The 15,301-nt window shown below is 42.5% G+C and overlaps 1 protein-coding gene across 1 annotated transcript in view; it reads left to right on the plus strand.

Moving 5' to 3' along the window:
- bard1 (BRCA1 associated RING domain 1) overlaps positions 1–15,301 on the plus strand; it is a 172,254-nt gene that overhangs the window by 122,724 nt on the left and 34,229 nt on the right. The window contains exons 7-8 of the mRNA XM_067988113.1: positions 817–925; positions 1,871–2,003. Coding sequence (XP_067844214.1) covers positions 817–925; positions 1,871–2,003 — 242 coding nt within the window. The remainder of the gene's footprint in view (positions 1–816; positions 926–1,870; positions 2,004–15,301) is intronic.

The raw sequence follows: 15,301 nt of genomic DNA on the forward strand, positions 1-15,301 counted from the left end.
TTTAAGTCTGATTCTGGCAGCCAGCTGCCAATGTGTATGCAGTTAATTACAGCTCCATAGACCAGTCAGATTCTGGCAGCCACCTGTCTTAAATAATGGAGTAACATTTGCAATTTTATAATCCAAATGCACAATTCCCGAATCTAGAACGCTTTTGAAAATCATGACTAACGCATCTGCAATTTCCCTACCTGTTTCTTTTAATACCCTTGGAGGGAAACCAATTAGGTCTTGGAGATTTGTTTACCTTAAGTCCCATTATTTTCTCCATTGCCATTTTTTTAACATATTAAATCCAATAAGTTCCTCCCCTTAACTTATTTTTAGGTATGTATAAGTTGCCAACTTGCAACTCCTTTCATTTAAGAATTCATTGAATATGCCTTGCAGTTTTAGAACATACTTTGGGAGAATCCAGAAGGAGACACTTAAAATTCTACAATTATATCAAAGTAATAGCTCCAATTTTTTAAGCGCAATTTGCAATGGGGAATTTGAGGACAATCGTCCAGTTTTAGTGTGTAGAAATGTTTGTGACCTCCAAGTGTTAAATTGGTACTATACAAAATAGTACCGCCCAGTTCTACTCTCGCTGTGTACAATGTCTGAGATGGTGATTGCTTCTATTTTCTAGTCTTTATTCATTGTTTTTTGAGCAAAAGTTAATTACCCAAAATTATCAAATGTGGGTTTTCACAAAAGTAGAGCTATGAACAATTGAACTCTGGCTGATCTCCACGTTTTATTATGCCTTTTAGGAATAAATCTGCCATATACCAAATTGCTGAAATGTTCACTTTTAAATTGTCTCCTCAGCAATATCTTTGGTTTTCGGCCTGTTCATTATGCAGATTCTGAAGAAATGATTGCCGCTCTACAGCACTCACCTAAAGATAAAGGCCCAGTTGCTGAGCAGTGCTTTGCGGTATGTATTCTGTGTTGGGACACGAACATTTTAGTGTATAAGGATTTTGATATTTAGTTTCCATTCATTATTGTTAATTGTCTTTAACGATCAAGAAAGCTTTTATTATTGCAATATTCTATGAAATTGGTGTTTTTATAGATACTTCAATGAAAATTTTAGCTCCTTTCAGCACCAGTATTTATTTTTGTCATACTTTCTCCCCTTTCCTCAATTGACTGGTGTGCAGTTCCATGGGCACCGGCAGCCTTTTAGTACATCACCTAAGTGGCCATTCTTGTATGACCATAAATGGTGACTGTTTGTATGCTATTCAAGCATGAAGGGTGCCACAGACAAGCCCAACCCTCTCCTCTCTCTCTCGTCCACATGCTTTCTGCAAGAATCACTGGACAATGATTAGGAACGGGTACCCTGGCTGATTTTTTTTTTCCTTTTTCTCCTCCCTAGCCCCTAGCCCAGTTGTTGTACATCAATAGGGATCAGCTAACTCCATGCAAACAAACAGAGGTCGAATCTGGGCTCAAAACCACACCGCATTGTGGATTTACTCACTTAGCCATCAGGGTTGCTCCATTTTCTTGTTCATTCATTCAGTTTCTTCAAAATACAATTAGCATTATCACTGACCTGGCTACCTGAGAGAGGAGTAATTGCTGGGATTGGCTCTGTAAATGTTTACAGTCCATCTTCTCCTGAGTAGTTGTATTTAGTGCTCATTTGCTGATTTTCTGTTCAGAGAAGGCTTAAGTTAGTGTAAACATTTTGTTGCATTCTCAAACTGATATCAGAGAGTATTGGTTACGAGTCCATGGTGTTCAGTGCTGTGGCGTGAGTACACATTTAATCATTAAGGATGGGTCCCTAGCGGTTTGCACGTCTCTGCATAGATGTTTATCTTATCTTGTTTGAGACAAACCTGTTTCTTGTCCTTTCAACGAGTAGGTAACTGCAAGCCAGCGGAGAGATGGACCTATCATGTTGCTGGGAAGTGGACTTCTTCCAGTCGATAAGAAAAAACTTGACAAATTAATAAAACTGCTTAAAGTTGGGAACTGCACCGAGTTTAATACCTCAGGTATGTTTTTCAAATGTTAACCTCAGTAGCTTAGCTGGACAAGAATTTAGTCATGTGATGGATGGAAATGGCAGTATTTTCTACCAATATTTGTTTTTCAAAAAAGAGGTTGGAAATTTTTTTAAAATGTTGAACGATATACAGATCCAAATTAGAACAAAGGTGCAATGCACCACTAAATAATTTGAGATTAACCAAAGTGCATAAAATAGACGACAAGATCACCAATCGAATGGCTGTTATACTTGCAAACCATACTGATGATGGAACTTCTATGGTGATGACTCAGTTTTAAGCTAACAGCAGCTTCCATAACTCCAGAAAAATGCTGATGTGAAGGCAATAAATTGCATTAAGAAGGGTATAGAGATTCACCTCTTGTGAATAGGAAAGACGTGAGCAAATTTCGCAGGAGAAAGGAAGATAGACTGAAGAGAGGGCACAGGACCAGGGATAGGTTCCCAGAAAGTTAGTGAGAATAAGACTTGATGGTCAGAATGGAGCAAAAGTGGGAGGTTCTTTACCTAGGTTAATGAGATTTTAATTGGTGAAGAAAACTGAGTTGCAACCTAACTGAGCTTACTCTTCAGGAAAAGTAGCAGTTGCATCATCTGGATGGAAGAGGGTTCGCAGAAATTACAGAAGGAAGCTGTAGCAAGTGACCAGAGCGAGGATTGGCTAGAAGAGTAGGGAGGCAGTAGTTGATACTAGTTTTCAATAATAAACAACAATAACAACTTGCATTTATATAGCGCCTTTAACGTAGTAATACGTCCTAAGGCATTTCACAGGAGCGATTATCAAACGATATTTGACACCGAGCCACATAAGGACTTATTAGGACAGATGACCAAAAGCTTGGTCAAAAAGGTAGGCTTTAAGGAGTGTCTTAAAGGAGGAAAGAGAGGTAGAGTTGCGGAGAGGTTTATGAGGGGAATTCCAGAGCTTAGAGCAGCTGAAAGCTCGGCCACCAATGGTGGAGCAATGAAAATCGGAGATGCGGGAGAGGCCAGAATTGGACGAGCTCAGTGATCTGGGAGGGTTGTAGGGATGGAGGAGGTTACAGATATAGAGATGCGAGGCCATGGAAGGCTTTGAAAATAAGAATGAGAATTTTAAAATAGAGGCGTTGCCAGACTGGAAGCCAATATAGGTCAGTGAGCACAGGGTGATGGGTGAGAGTCAGGATATGGGCAACAGAATTTTGGATGAGCTCAAGTTTATGGAGGGTGGAAAATGGGAGACCAGCTGGGATAGGCATTGGAATAGCCGAGTCTAGAGGTAACTAAGTTGTGGGTGAGGGTTTCAGCAGCAGATGAGCTGACGCAGGGGTGGAGATGGGCAATGTTACGGAGGTGGAAGTAGGTGGTCTTGGTGATACAGAGGATGTGGGGTCGGAAACTCAGCTCAGGGTCAAATAGGACGCCAAGGTTGTGAACGGTCTGGTTTGGCCTTAGACAGTGGCCATGGAGTCGGTGGCTAGGGAACGGAGTTTGTGGTGGGAACGGAAGATAATGGCTACGGTCTTCCCAATATTTAATTGGAGGAAATTTCTGCTCATCCAATACTGGATGTTGGACAAGCAGTGTGACAAATCAGACACAGTGGAGGGGCCGAAAGTAGTGGTGGTGGTGAGGTAGAGCTGGGTGTCATCAGTGTGCGTGTGGAACTTGACGTGTTTTCAGTTGATGTCATCAAGGGGCAGCTAGTAGATGAGAAATAGGAGGGGCCAAGGATCGATCCTTGGGGGACTCCAGAGGTAACGGTGCAGGAGCAGGAAGAGAAGCCATTGCAAATGATTCTCTGGCTACGACTGGATAGATACAGAGGATGTGGGGTCGGAAACTCAGCTCAGGGTCAAATAGGACGCCAAGGTTGTGAACGGTCTGGATAGATAGGAATGGAACCAGGTGAGGCCAGTCCCACCCAGCTAGACGATGGAGGAGAGGCGTTGGAGGAGGATGGTATGGTCAACCGCACCAAAGACCGCACACAGGTCGAGAAGGATAAGGAGGGATAGTTCATCATGGTCACAGTCACATAGGATGTCATTTGTGACTTCGATATGGGCCATTTCAGTGCTGTGATAGGGACAGAAATCTGATTGGAGGGATTCAAACATGGAGTTGTCAGAAAGATGGGCAGAAATTTGGGAGGTGACAACACATTCAAGACTTTGGAGAGGAAAGGGAGATTGGAGATGGGGTGGTAATTTGCAAGGACAGAGGGGTCAAGGATGGTTTTTTTTGAGGAGTAGGGTGATGATGACAGATTTGATGGGGAGGGGGACAGAACCTGAGGAAAGGGAATCGTTAACAATATCAGCTAACATGGGTGCCAGGAAGGGAAGTTGGGTGGTCCGCAGTTTGGTGGGAATAGGATCGAGGGAGCAGGAGGTGGGTCTCTCAGGAGCGCTCAAGTTCGCTCAGGAAAAGTCAGGCAGATCAAGATGCCTTGTAATTTGAGGACATAACGTACAGGGTGGATAAAGGGGAACCAGTGGACGTCGTGTATTTAGACTTCCAGAAGGCATTCGACAAGGTGCCACATAAAAGATTATTGCTCAAGATAAAGAATCACTGAATTGGGGGTAATATTCTGGCATGGGTGGAGGATTGGTTATCTAACAGGAAGCAGAGAGTTGGGATAAATGGTTCATTCTCGGACTGGCAACCAGTAGCCAGTGGTGTTCCGCAGGGGTCGGTGCTGGGTCCCCAACTCTTTACAATCTATATTAACGATTTGGAGGAGGGGACCGAGTGTAACATATCAAAGTTTGCAGATGATACAAAGATGGGAGGGAAAGTGGAGAGTGAGGAGGACATAATAAACCTACAGAGGGATATAGACAGGCTGGGTGAGTGGGCGGAGATTTGGCAGATGCAATACAATATTGGAAAATGTGAGTTTATGCACTTTGGCAGGAAAAATCAGAGAGCAAGTTATTATCTTAATGGCGAGAAACTGGAAAGTACTGCAGTACAAAGGGATCTGGGGGTCCTAGTGCAAGAAAATCAAAATGTTAGTATGCAGGTGCAGCAGGTGATCAAGAAGGCCAACGGAATGTTGGCTTTTATTGCTAGGGGGATAGAATATAAAAACAGGGAGGCATTGCTGCAGTTATATAAGGTATTGGTGAGACCGCACCTGGAATACTGCATACAGTTTTGGTCTCCATACTTAAGAAAAGACATACTTGCTCTCGAGGCAGTACAAAGAAGGTTCACTCGGTTAATCCCGGGGATGAGGGGGCGGACATATGAGGAGAGGTTGAGTAGATTGGGACTCCACTCATTGGAGTTGAGAAGAATGAGAGGCGATCTTATTGAAACATATAAGATTGTGAAGGGGCTTGATCGGGTGGATGCAGTGAGGATGTTCCCAAGGATGGGTGAAACTAGAACTAGGGGGCATAATCTTAGAATAAGGGGCTGCTCTTTCAAAACTGAGATGAGGAGAAACTTCTTCACTCAGAGGGCAGTAGGTCTGTGGAATTTGCTGCCCCAGGAAGCTGTGGAAGCTACATCATTGAATAAATTTAAAACAGAAATAGACAGTTTCCTAGAAGTAAAGGGAATTAGGGGTTACGGGGAGCGGGCAGGAAATTGGACATGAATTTAGATTTGAGGTTAGGATCAGATCAGCCATGATCTTATTGAATGGCGGAGCAGGCTCGAGGGGCCGATTGGCCTACTCCTGCTCCTATTTCTTATGTTCTTATGTAATGGTCAATATTTTTATGAGAGACAGCAGAATGACAGGCATGATTGAATATAGCTGTAGCGATAGACCTGATGGAAAGTGTAGAGTGAGTTATGAAACCTTCCATGTCAGCTAGAATAACATCAGTTACGTCACTGCACAGATAGAAGGGACGAAAGAAGCTCTTGAAGCAGGGGAAAGGCAGCAAAGAATTCCCGAAGATCATCTCAGTAAGCTGGGCTTATAGTGCCAAACGAGGGAATATCTTGCATGCTATACTGCAAGAGGTAGAGAGGGAACAGTAGTCAGAAGACTCTGAGGGGAGACAGATATAGCCCAAGAGTTAGTATTAGAAATGAAGAAATTAGATCGGCAGGATGATCAGGGATACAGCTAAGTTGATTGACAAGTTGTTTACAGTCATTCAGGATAGCAAAGGACTCTGCACTAGTGTTGCACTGATCAGTGGAAAAGGGGAACTAGAGCCATTGCTAAGGATGCACATTGAAGTCGCCAAGAATGGTGACTTTGGCAGAAGGAAAGTCAGCTGAAAGATTTGATTTTGTTTGATTTTTTAAAAATTGAAGAGTTTTAAAAAGTTATCAAGATAAGGAGATAAATAGAGAGGGGGATATTTTTCATGTATGGAAGATCAAGTTAAGATAATTGAGGGGCTAAGGAAAACAGGAAGGATATGAGGGTGAACATGAACATCTTGTTAAATTGGAAGTTAAATAGAAAAGCTAAGGGGGAAGAGCCAGAGATGGGTGAGAAACAAAGGGTGAGGGCAGCTGCTTCGAAATGAAATGAGTGCAAGATTCAAGGTGATGCCACAAAAGATGCAGAAATGCTTGTTAACACAATCCAAGAACTACCACTAATTGAATCAGTGATGTAGTGAAAGTCCACACCAGTGACCAGTTGGGTTGCTGTCTGCAGTCCTTTGCCCCAATTATGATGTCAGTCTGAATGGTTAGATATACTAATTCCAGAAATAGACACTTACCTAATACATTGAGCCCCCTTACTATCATAACCTTTGTATAGTAAAAGAATGTTAAGCAAACTATTACAATAGGAGATGCTCAGAAACACAGCTGTAATTATAAGTTATATGGATAGCGAAAGGCTGACCCAAGAGTGATGAGTCTGTTGTCACACTAGTCCCATCAGACATAGTCCTGACTAAATGAGATGCATTGGCTACAAAAAGAATTGAATGCTATGAAGAATTGAAGGATTAAGAGGATTACCTGCAAGGTTGAATAACATTCATGACCTGTCTCTCAGCCCTGTTGGCAGTAAACAGGAAGAACTGCAAAGTGCCGAATTGTTCTCTGTTCATGTAATCCAGGACCAGATTGGTATGTCATGATGGTTGAATGTGGGAAAAAATTGAAACAAGAAAGAAAAAAACAAAAGTAATGAAAGTCTGAAAGAAAAACACACGATGCCAGACATGCACAGCAGCCAACATCTGAATGAGAAAGACACGTTAACGTTTCAGGCAGGATTGCTCCGATTAACCTATCTTTCAGTTCCAGATACTGACTGACCTATTGTGCATTTCCAACATTTTGTTCTGTGCAAACATTGAAATGGGTTGCAAATGGTTAGTGGTAGAATTGCTGTAGTAGAAGGCATAGCTCCTTCAATCAAATCACTGCCTACAAGTTCACTTTCAAACATACTGTCTGAGAGGCGCTAAGCGGGAAGAGGACAAATCGGAAAGGAGGGTCACTTAAGGGCACCCTCGTGCTTCCCAGTGGCTAGCCATAAAACAGGGTTGATAGAGGCCTTATACTTTCTGCTCAGGAGGTTGGCTGAATGTAATAGAGTGGGGAAATAGCATATTCCCAGCAATATACTTTAATCAGTTATCACTAGTTTTTAAAAGCACCTATTTGTAAATTGCATCCACCTTTTTGAATCACTCAACTTTGTATGTTTTCATAGAATCATATCGCACAGAAGGAGGCCATTCGGCCCATGGTGCCTGTGCAAGCTCTTTGAAAGAGCTATCCAATTGGTCCCACTCCCCTGTTTTTTTCCCCATAGCCCTACTAACATTTCCTTTTCAAGTATTTATCCAATTCTTGAAAGTTACTAATTAATCTGCTTCCACCAGCCTTTCAGACAGTGCATTCCAGATCATAACAACTTGCCATGTAAAAAAAAAATTCTCCCCTCTGGTTCTTTTGCTAATTATCTTAAATCTATGTCCTCTGTGGCTGACCCTCCTGCCAGTGGAAACAGTTTCTCCTTATTTACTCTATCAAAATCCCTCATGATTTTGAACACCTCTATTAAATCTCCCCTTAACCATTTCTGCTCTCAGGAGAACAACCCCAGCTTCTCTTGTCTCTCCACATAACTGAAGTCCCTCAACCCTGGTATCAATCTGGTAAATCTCTTCTGTACCCTCTCCAAGGCCTTGACATCCTTCCTAAAGTGTGGTGCCCAGACTTGAACAATACTCCAGCTGAGGCCTAATCAGTGATTTATAAAGGTTTAGCATAACTTCCTTGCTTTTGTACTCTATGCCTCTATTTATAAAGCCCAAAATTATACCCTCTATATGCAAGTCCAGATCATTAATATATATCCAAAAGTGCAATGGTCCAATACCAACCCCTGGGGGACACCACTGTAAACTCCCCTCCAATCTGAAAAACAACCGTTCACCACTATTCTCTGCTTTCTGTCTCTTAGCCAATTAATCCATGTTGTCACTGCCCCTTTAATCCCATGGGCTTCAGTTTTGCTAACAAGTGGTGCTTTATCAAACACCAATTGAAAGTCCATATACACAACATCAACTGCAGTACCTTCATTAACCCTCCCTGTTATTTCATCAAAGAGCTAAATCAAGTGTGTCAAACACAATTTGCCATTTATGTCATTAACCCATCCTCTTACAAGTGACAATTAATTTTGTCTTAGATTATGGTCTCTAGAAGTTTCCTCACCACCATTGTTAGGCTCACTGGCCTGTAGTTACTGGGTTTATCCCTCTCCCCTTTTTTGAACAGGGGTGTAACATTTGCATCCCTCCAGTCCTCTGGTACCACTCCCATATCTAAGGAGGATTGTAAGGTTGTGGCCAGAGCCTCCGTTATTTCCACCCTTTCTTCCCTCAGTAACCTAGGATGCATCCCATCCGGACCAGGTGACTTTTCTACTTTGAGCGCTACCAACCTTATAAGTACCTCCTCTTTATCTATCTTTATCCTATCCAATTTCTCTACCCCCACCCGCCCCCCACTTTACTATGACATTGTTCCAGTACAGCTACAACACTGGCATCTACCCGACAATGTGGAAAATTGCCCAGGTATGTCCTGTCCACAAAAAGCAGGACAAATCCAATCCGGCCAATTACCGCCCCATCAGTCTACTCTCAATCATCAGCAAAGTGATGGAAGGTGTCGTCGACAGTGCTATCAAGCAGCACTTACTCACCAATAACCTGCTCACCAATGCTCAGTTTGGGTTCTGCCAGGACCACTCAGCTCCAGACCTCATTACAGCCTTGATCCAAACATGGACAAAAGAGCTGAATTCCAGAGGTGAGGTGAGAGTGACTGCCCTTGACATCAAGGCAGCATTTGACCGAGTGTGGCACCAAGGAGCCCTAGTAAAATTGAAGTCAATGGGAATCAGGGGGAAAACTCTCCAGTGGCTGGAGTCATACCTAGCACAAAGGAAGATGGTAGTGGTTGTTGGAGGCCAATCATCTCAGCCCCAGGGCATTGCTGCAGGAGTTCCTCAAGGCAGTGTCCTAGGCCCAACCATCTTCAGCTGCTTCATCAATGACCTTCCCTTCATCATAAGGTCAGAAATGGGGATGTTCGCTGATGATTGCACAGTGTTCAGTTCCATTCGCAACCCCTCAAATAATGAAGCAGTCCGAGCCCGCATGCAGCAAGACCTGGACAACATCCAGGCTTGGGCTGATAAGTGGCAAGTAACATTCGCGCCAGATAAGTGCCAGGCAATGACCATCTCCAACAAACAAGAGAGAGTCTAACCACCTCCCCTTGACATTCAACGGCATTACCATCGCCGAATCCCCCACCGTCAACATCCTGGGGGTCACCATTGACCAGAAACATAACTGGACCAGCCATATAAATACTGTGGCTACGAGAGCAGTTCAGAGGCTGGGTAATCTACGGCGAGTGACTCACCTGCTGACTCCCCAAAGCCTTTCCACCATCTACAAGGCACAAGTCAGGAGTGTGATGGAATACTCTCCACTTGCTTGGATGAGTGCAGCTCCAACAACACTCAAGAAGCTCGACACCATCCAAGATAAAGCAGCCCGCTTGATTGGCACCCCGGCCACCACCCTTAACATTCACTCCCTTCACCACCGGCGCACTGTGGCTGCAGTGTGTACCATCCACAGGATGCACTGCAGCAACTCGCCAAACCCGTGACCTCTACCAACTAGAAGGACAAGAGCAGCAGGCACATGGGAACAACACCACCTGCACGTTCCCCTCCAAGTCACACACCATCCCGACTTGGAAATATATCGCCGTTCCTTCATTGTAGCTGGGTCAAAATCCTGGAACTCCCTTCCTAACAGCACTGTGGGAGAACCGTCACCACAAGGACTGCAGCGGTTCAAGAGGGGCGGCTCACCACCACCTTCTCAAGGGCAATTAGGGATGGGCAATAAATGCTGGCCTTGCCAGCGACGCCCACGTCCCATGAACGAATAAAAAAAAATTGTCAGGATCCTCTTTTAGTGAAGACAGATGCAAAGTACTTATTTAGTACCTCTACCATGCCCTCTGCTTCCGTAAGAAGATATCCTATTTGACCCCATCCTTCCACCCCTTTAAGAAGATATCTTTTAATATTCAAACATAATGCAAATCTGCAGTTCTTTATGCAGAATTGGCATGTAATTGGCAAATGAGTTTCAATAGAGATAAATTGTGAGGTGGTGCATTTTGGTGGGAAGAATAAGGAGGCCACATACTCCTTGGAAAATAAGAGTCTAAATGGGGTAGAGGAGCAAAGGGATCTAAGGGTACAGATACACAAATCGCGAAAAGCGAAACAGATTAATAAGGTCATTAAAAAAATCAAACAAAGCACTGGGGTTCATTTCAAGAGGGATACAAGTGAAAAGCAGAGAAATTTTATGTTAAACTTGTATAGAACCTTGGTTAGACCACACTTGGAGTACTGTGCTCAGTTCTGGTCTCCATATTATGAAAAGGATATAGAGGCACTGAAGAAGGTGGAAAAAAGATTTACTAGGATGATACCAGAACAGAGAGGCTATACCTAGCAGGAAAGATTGAGGTTGGAGCCTTTTTCTCTTTTTTAAAAAAAAAGAAAAGCTGAGGGGTGACCTGATAGAGGTCTTTAAGATTACGAAAGGGTTTGTTAGGTTAGACGTAGAGAAGATGTTTCCACTTGTGGAGGAGATCAAGACCAGGGGCCATAAATATAAGATAGTCACTATTAAATTCAATAGGGAATTTAGGAGAAACTTCTTTACCCAGAGAGTGGTTAGAATGTGGAACTCGCTACCACATGGAGTAGTTGAGGCGAATAGCATTGATGCATTTAAGGGGAAGCTGGATAAACACATGAGGGAGAAAGGAGTAGAAGGATATGTTGATAGGGTTAGATAAAGTAGGGAGGGAGGAGGCGCATGTGGAGCATGAACACGGGCATAGACCATTTGAGCTAAATGACCTGTTTGTGTGCTGTTAAGTCTATAATATAGGAATTATCCATAGAACAAAACGACTTTATTGATGGAATCTGTTTTCCCTATGACACACCTTAGTGGAAGCTTTTTTGGTAAGATTTGATGGAATCTGCCTCAACTTTTATGGAAATTTCCTTTTTAGATGAGTATTTTATGTTTCTTAAAGGTGAATCTGATGAAAGATTAGCATTATTATGCACATATCATTAAGTACTGCTGTAATAAAGTTTAGGAAATGTGAATAAATCATCTTGTTAAATCACCCTTCTGTTAAGAATGAAAAATTTTCAAGTAGTACTTGAGCGGATGCATTTCAGTTTGGTATACATCTCTCAAAGGACAGAGCTGTCAGTCTTTTACAACAGGTCCAATTCAAACAAAATCTCCAATTAAAACGTGCGTGTGGAATTTCTTTGGATTCGGCACGAGTTAGTTTTAAAATGCTAAAACAAGAACAATGTTATGCGTCATTACGATTGAATGAAGTAAAATGCCTAACCAGCAGTATGTTATATTATTTAATGGACAGATCTCCTCTTTCTTGATGAAGAATTAATAGGCCGGGATTTCCATTGGTAGCCTCAAACCGCAAAACAAGTCACCAAGGCTTCAACGAACAGTACGTCATCCTGATCAGGCAGTAAAGCTATGACCTAGTGTACCAGGCCAGATAATGCACAAATTCCTAGCGCAGTTCTTTTAACCCACTGATCTCCATTTAATATAACCCTATATTACTGCAGTTCATTTAGTTGCCAGTCAAAACCTTGAAAACAAAATGAATCAGCAATGGCACTATAACAGTATATACGGACTTTATGGTGTCAGCCGTAGCTCGAGTTATGTCGAAACTACAGCACAAAAACAGGCCATTCGGCCCAACTGGTTTCTGCTGGCATTTATGCTCCACATGAGCCTCCTCCCTCCCTACTTCATCTAACCCTATTTGCATATCCTTCTATTCCTTTCTCCCTCGTGCTTATCTAGCTTCCCCTCAAATGCATCTTGAGGCTATTCGCCTCAACTACTACTTGTGGTCGTGTGTTCCACATTCTAACCACTCTCTGGGTAAAGCAGTTTCTCCTGAATTCCCTATTGGATTTATTAGCGACTATTTTTTATTTATCACCTCTAGTTTTGGACTCCCACACAAGTGGAAACATCTTCTCTATGTCTACCCTATCAAATCCTTTCATAATCTTAAATACCTCTATCAGGTCACAGCCCCAGCCTGTAGAGCCTTTCTGATGAGTATATCCTCTCAGTTCTGGTATCATCCTTATGAATCTTTTTTGCACCTTCTCCAGTGTCTTTATATCCTTTCTATAATATGGAGACCAGAACTGTGCACAATACTCCAAGTGTGATCTAACCAAAGTTCTATACAAGTTTAACATAACTTCTCCTCTTTTCAATTCTATCTCTCTAGAAATGAACCCCAGTGCTTGATTTGCCTTTTTTATGACCTTATTAAACTGCGTCGCTACTTTTAGTGATTTATGTATTTGTACCTCTAGATCCCTTTGCTCCTCTACCCCATTTAGACTCTTATTATCCAAGCAGTATGTGACCTCCTTATTCTTCCGACCAAAATGCACCTCCTCACACTGATCTATATCTATATTGAAATTCATGTGCCAATTACATGCACATTCTGCAAGTTTATCAATGTCCTCTTGCATTTTGGCGCATTCTTCCTTTGTATTAACTATACCCCCAATTTGCTCGGTGAGTAGCATTCTCGCCAATGAGTCAGAAGGTTGTGGGTTCAAGTCCCACTCTAGAGACTTGAGCACAAAATCGAGGCTGACACTCTCGGTGCAGTAATGACGAATGCTGCACTGTAGGAGGTGCCGTCTTTTGGTCCACCCTCTCAGCCAAACGTAAAAGAACCATGGCACTATTTTGAAGAAGAGCAGGGGAGTTCTCCTTGGTGTCCTGGTCAATATTTATCTCTCAGCTAACCTCATTAAAACAGATCTGGTCATTAACTAATTGCTGTTTGTGGGACCTTGCTGTGTGTGCAAATTGGCTGCCACATTTCCCACATTTCAAAAGTACTTTGTTGGCTGTAAAGTGCTTTGGGACGTCCTACAGTCATGAAAGGAGTTATATAAATGCAAGTCTTTTCTTTTTTTAATGGTGTGTTGAAAGTCAATTGACATGCTAACAGGTTGGTCACAATGGAGGTAAGGGTGCATGCAAACATTCCGAGAGATGCTATCCAACATATGTGTGTCATTAGTTACCCGCCATGTCTAAGCTAACATAAAGTACCTAACGTAAATAATCAAATTACTGTCATTTTTAAAAAGTGAGCATCACCTTTGGAGACTGGTGAATCCAGTTCATTGTAATTCAAACTTAAAATGTCAACTTTTATCAGTAACAAAACTCCCTTCCATGAGGATAAATTGACTATAATCTGTCGATGATATTAAAGACTCTAGATATTTGAAATAGGAACATTTGACATGTAGGTTTATACCGGAGTTAAAAAGCATTAGGGGCATGCTGGTGAATATTATGGCTCCATCCCTTGATTTCATACTTTTCTGAATGGAAATCTTGAGGCTACATTTTGTTTTATTAGATTTTGAATTCACTTTTTTTTCATTCAGCCTCTACTACAAACAACAACAACTTGCATTTATACAGCATCTTTAGCGTAGTGAAATGGCCCAAGGCGCTTCACAGGAGCATTATCAAACAAAATTTGATACCGAACCACATAAGGAGATATTAGGACAGGTGACCAAAAGTGTTGTCAAAGGGATAGGTTTTAAGGAGTGTCTTAAAGGAGGAGAGAGTGGTAGAGAGGCGAGAGGTTTAGGGAGGGGATTCCAGAGCATAGGGCCTATGCAGCTGAAGACTCGGCTGCCAATGGTGGTGCGAAGAAAATCGGGTGTGCACAAGAGTACAGGTGTGTACGTTGTCATCTGGTGGTGCAGCGAGGAGAATGCTCGAGGATATTGCCCCTGCTAGAGCTTTGTGCCATACAAGGCCACCGTGACCAGATGCAGTCCCCTCCCCCCAACCCCATTATTTCTAGGGTCTCACGCTGAGCTGCTGCTTAGTTCTTTTTTCTCCTACCTTCTGAAGCAATGCTGACTGTTGTCACGCATGAAGGAGAATTCCTGCTGGCTGTCCAAATGATCTGTTCTTAGGTACGGGGGGCACAATATCAAAATACGGAATTTGGTTAACTGAAGACGTCTGTTGGTAACTTCAGAAGGGCATTCGTGGGTTAGTAGATTGGGCAGATAGATGTCAGATGAATTGTAATGTGGAGAGAAGGGTAGGTGATACATTTTCTGAGGAAAAAATAGCGAGGAAATGTACACTAATAGAAGTCGACACACTTCGGGTTTTTGGTTCACAAATCTTTAAAAATGGGAAGACAAGTTGATGGCAACTTGTATTTCTATAACATATTTAATGTAGAAAAACAACTCGAGGCACTTTACACAGGCGTAATCAAAAAATGGACGCAATGCCGAAAAAGATATTCAGATAAAGCTGATAAAAACATGTAGAATCCTAGATGTTATAAATATGGGGATAGGGCGGGACAGTGGAGTTGAGATAGACGATCAGCCATGATCTTATTAAATGGCGGAGCAGGCTCGAGGGGCCCTATGGCCTACTCCTGCTCCTATTTCTTGTGTTCTTATTGTGTACAACAGCAAACAGGTGATCCTAAGTGTATATAAATCATTAGTTAGGCAGCAGTTAGAATATTGTGTCCCGCTTTGGGCACCCTACTTTAAGAAGGATCTCAAGTACATGGAGAAAGTACAGGAGAGATTCATGAAGATGAGAGACTAGAAAAACTTGGGGCTCTTTTCATTAGAACAGA

The sequence above is a fragment of the Heptranchias perlo genome, chromosome 7, assembly GCF_035084215.1.
Source record: "Heptranchias perlo isolate sHepPer1 chromosome 7, sHepPer1.hap1, whole genome shotgun sequence".
Classification (NCBI taxonomy): Eukaryota; Metazoa; Chordata; class Chondrichthyes; order Hexanchiformes; family Hexanchidae; genus Heptranchias; species Heptranchias perlo.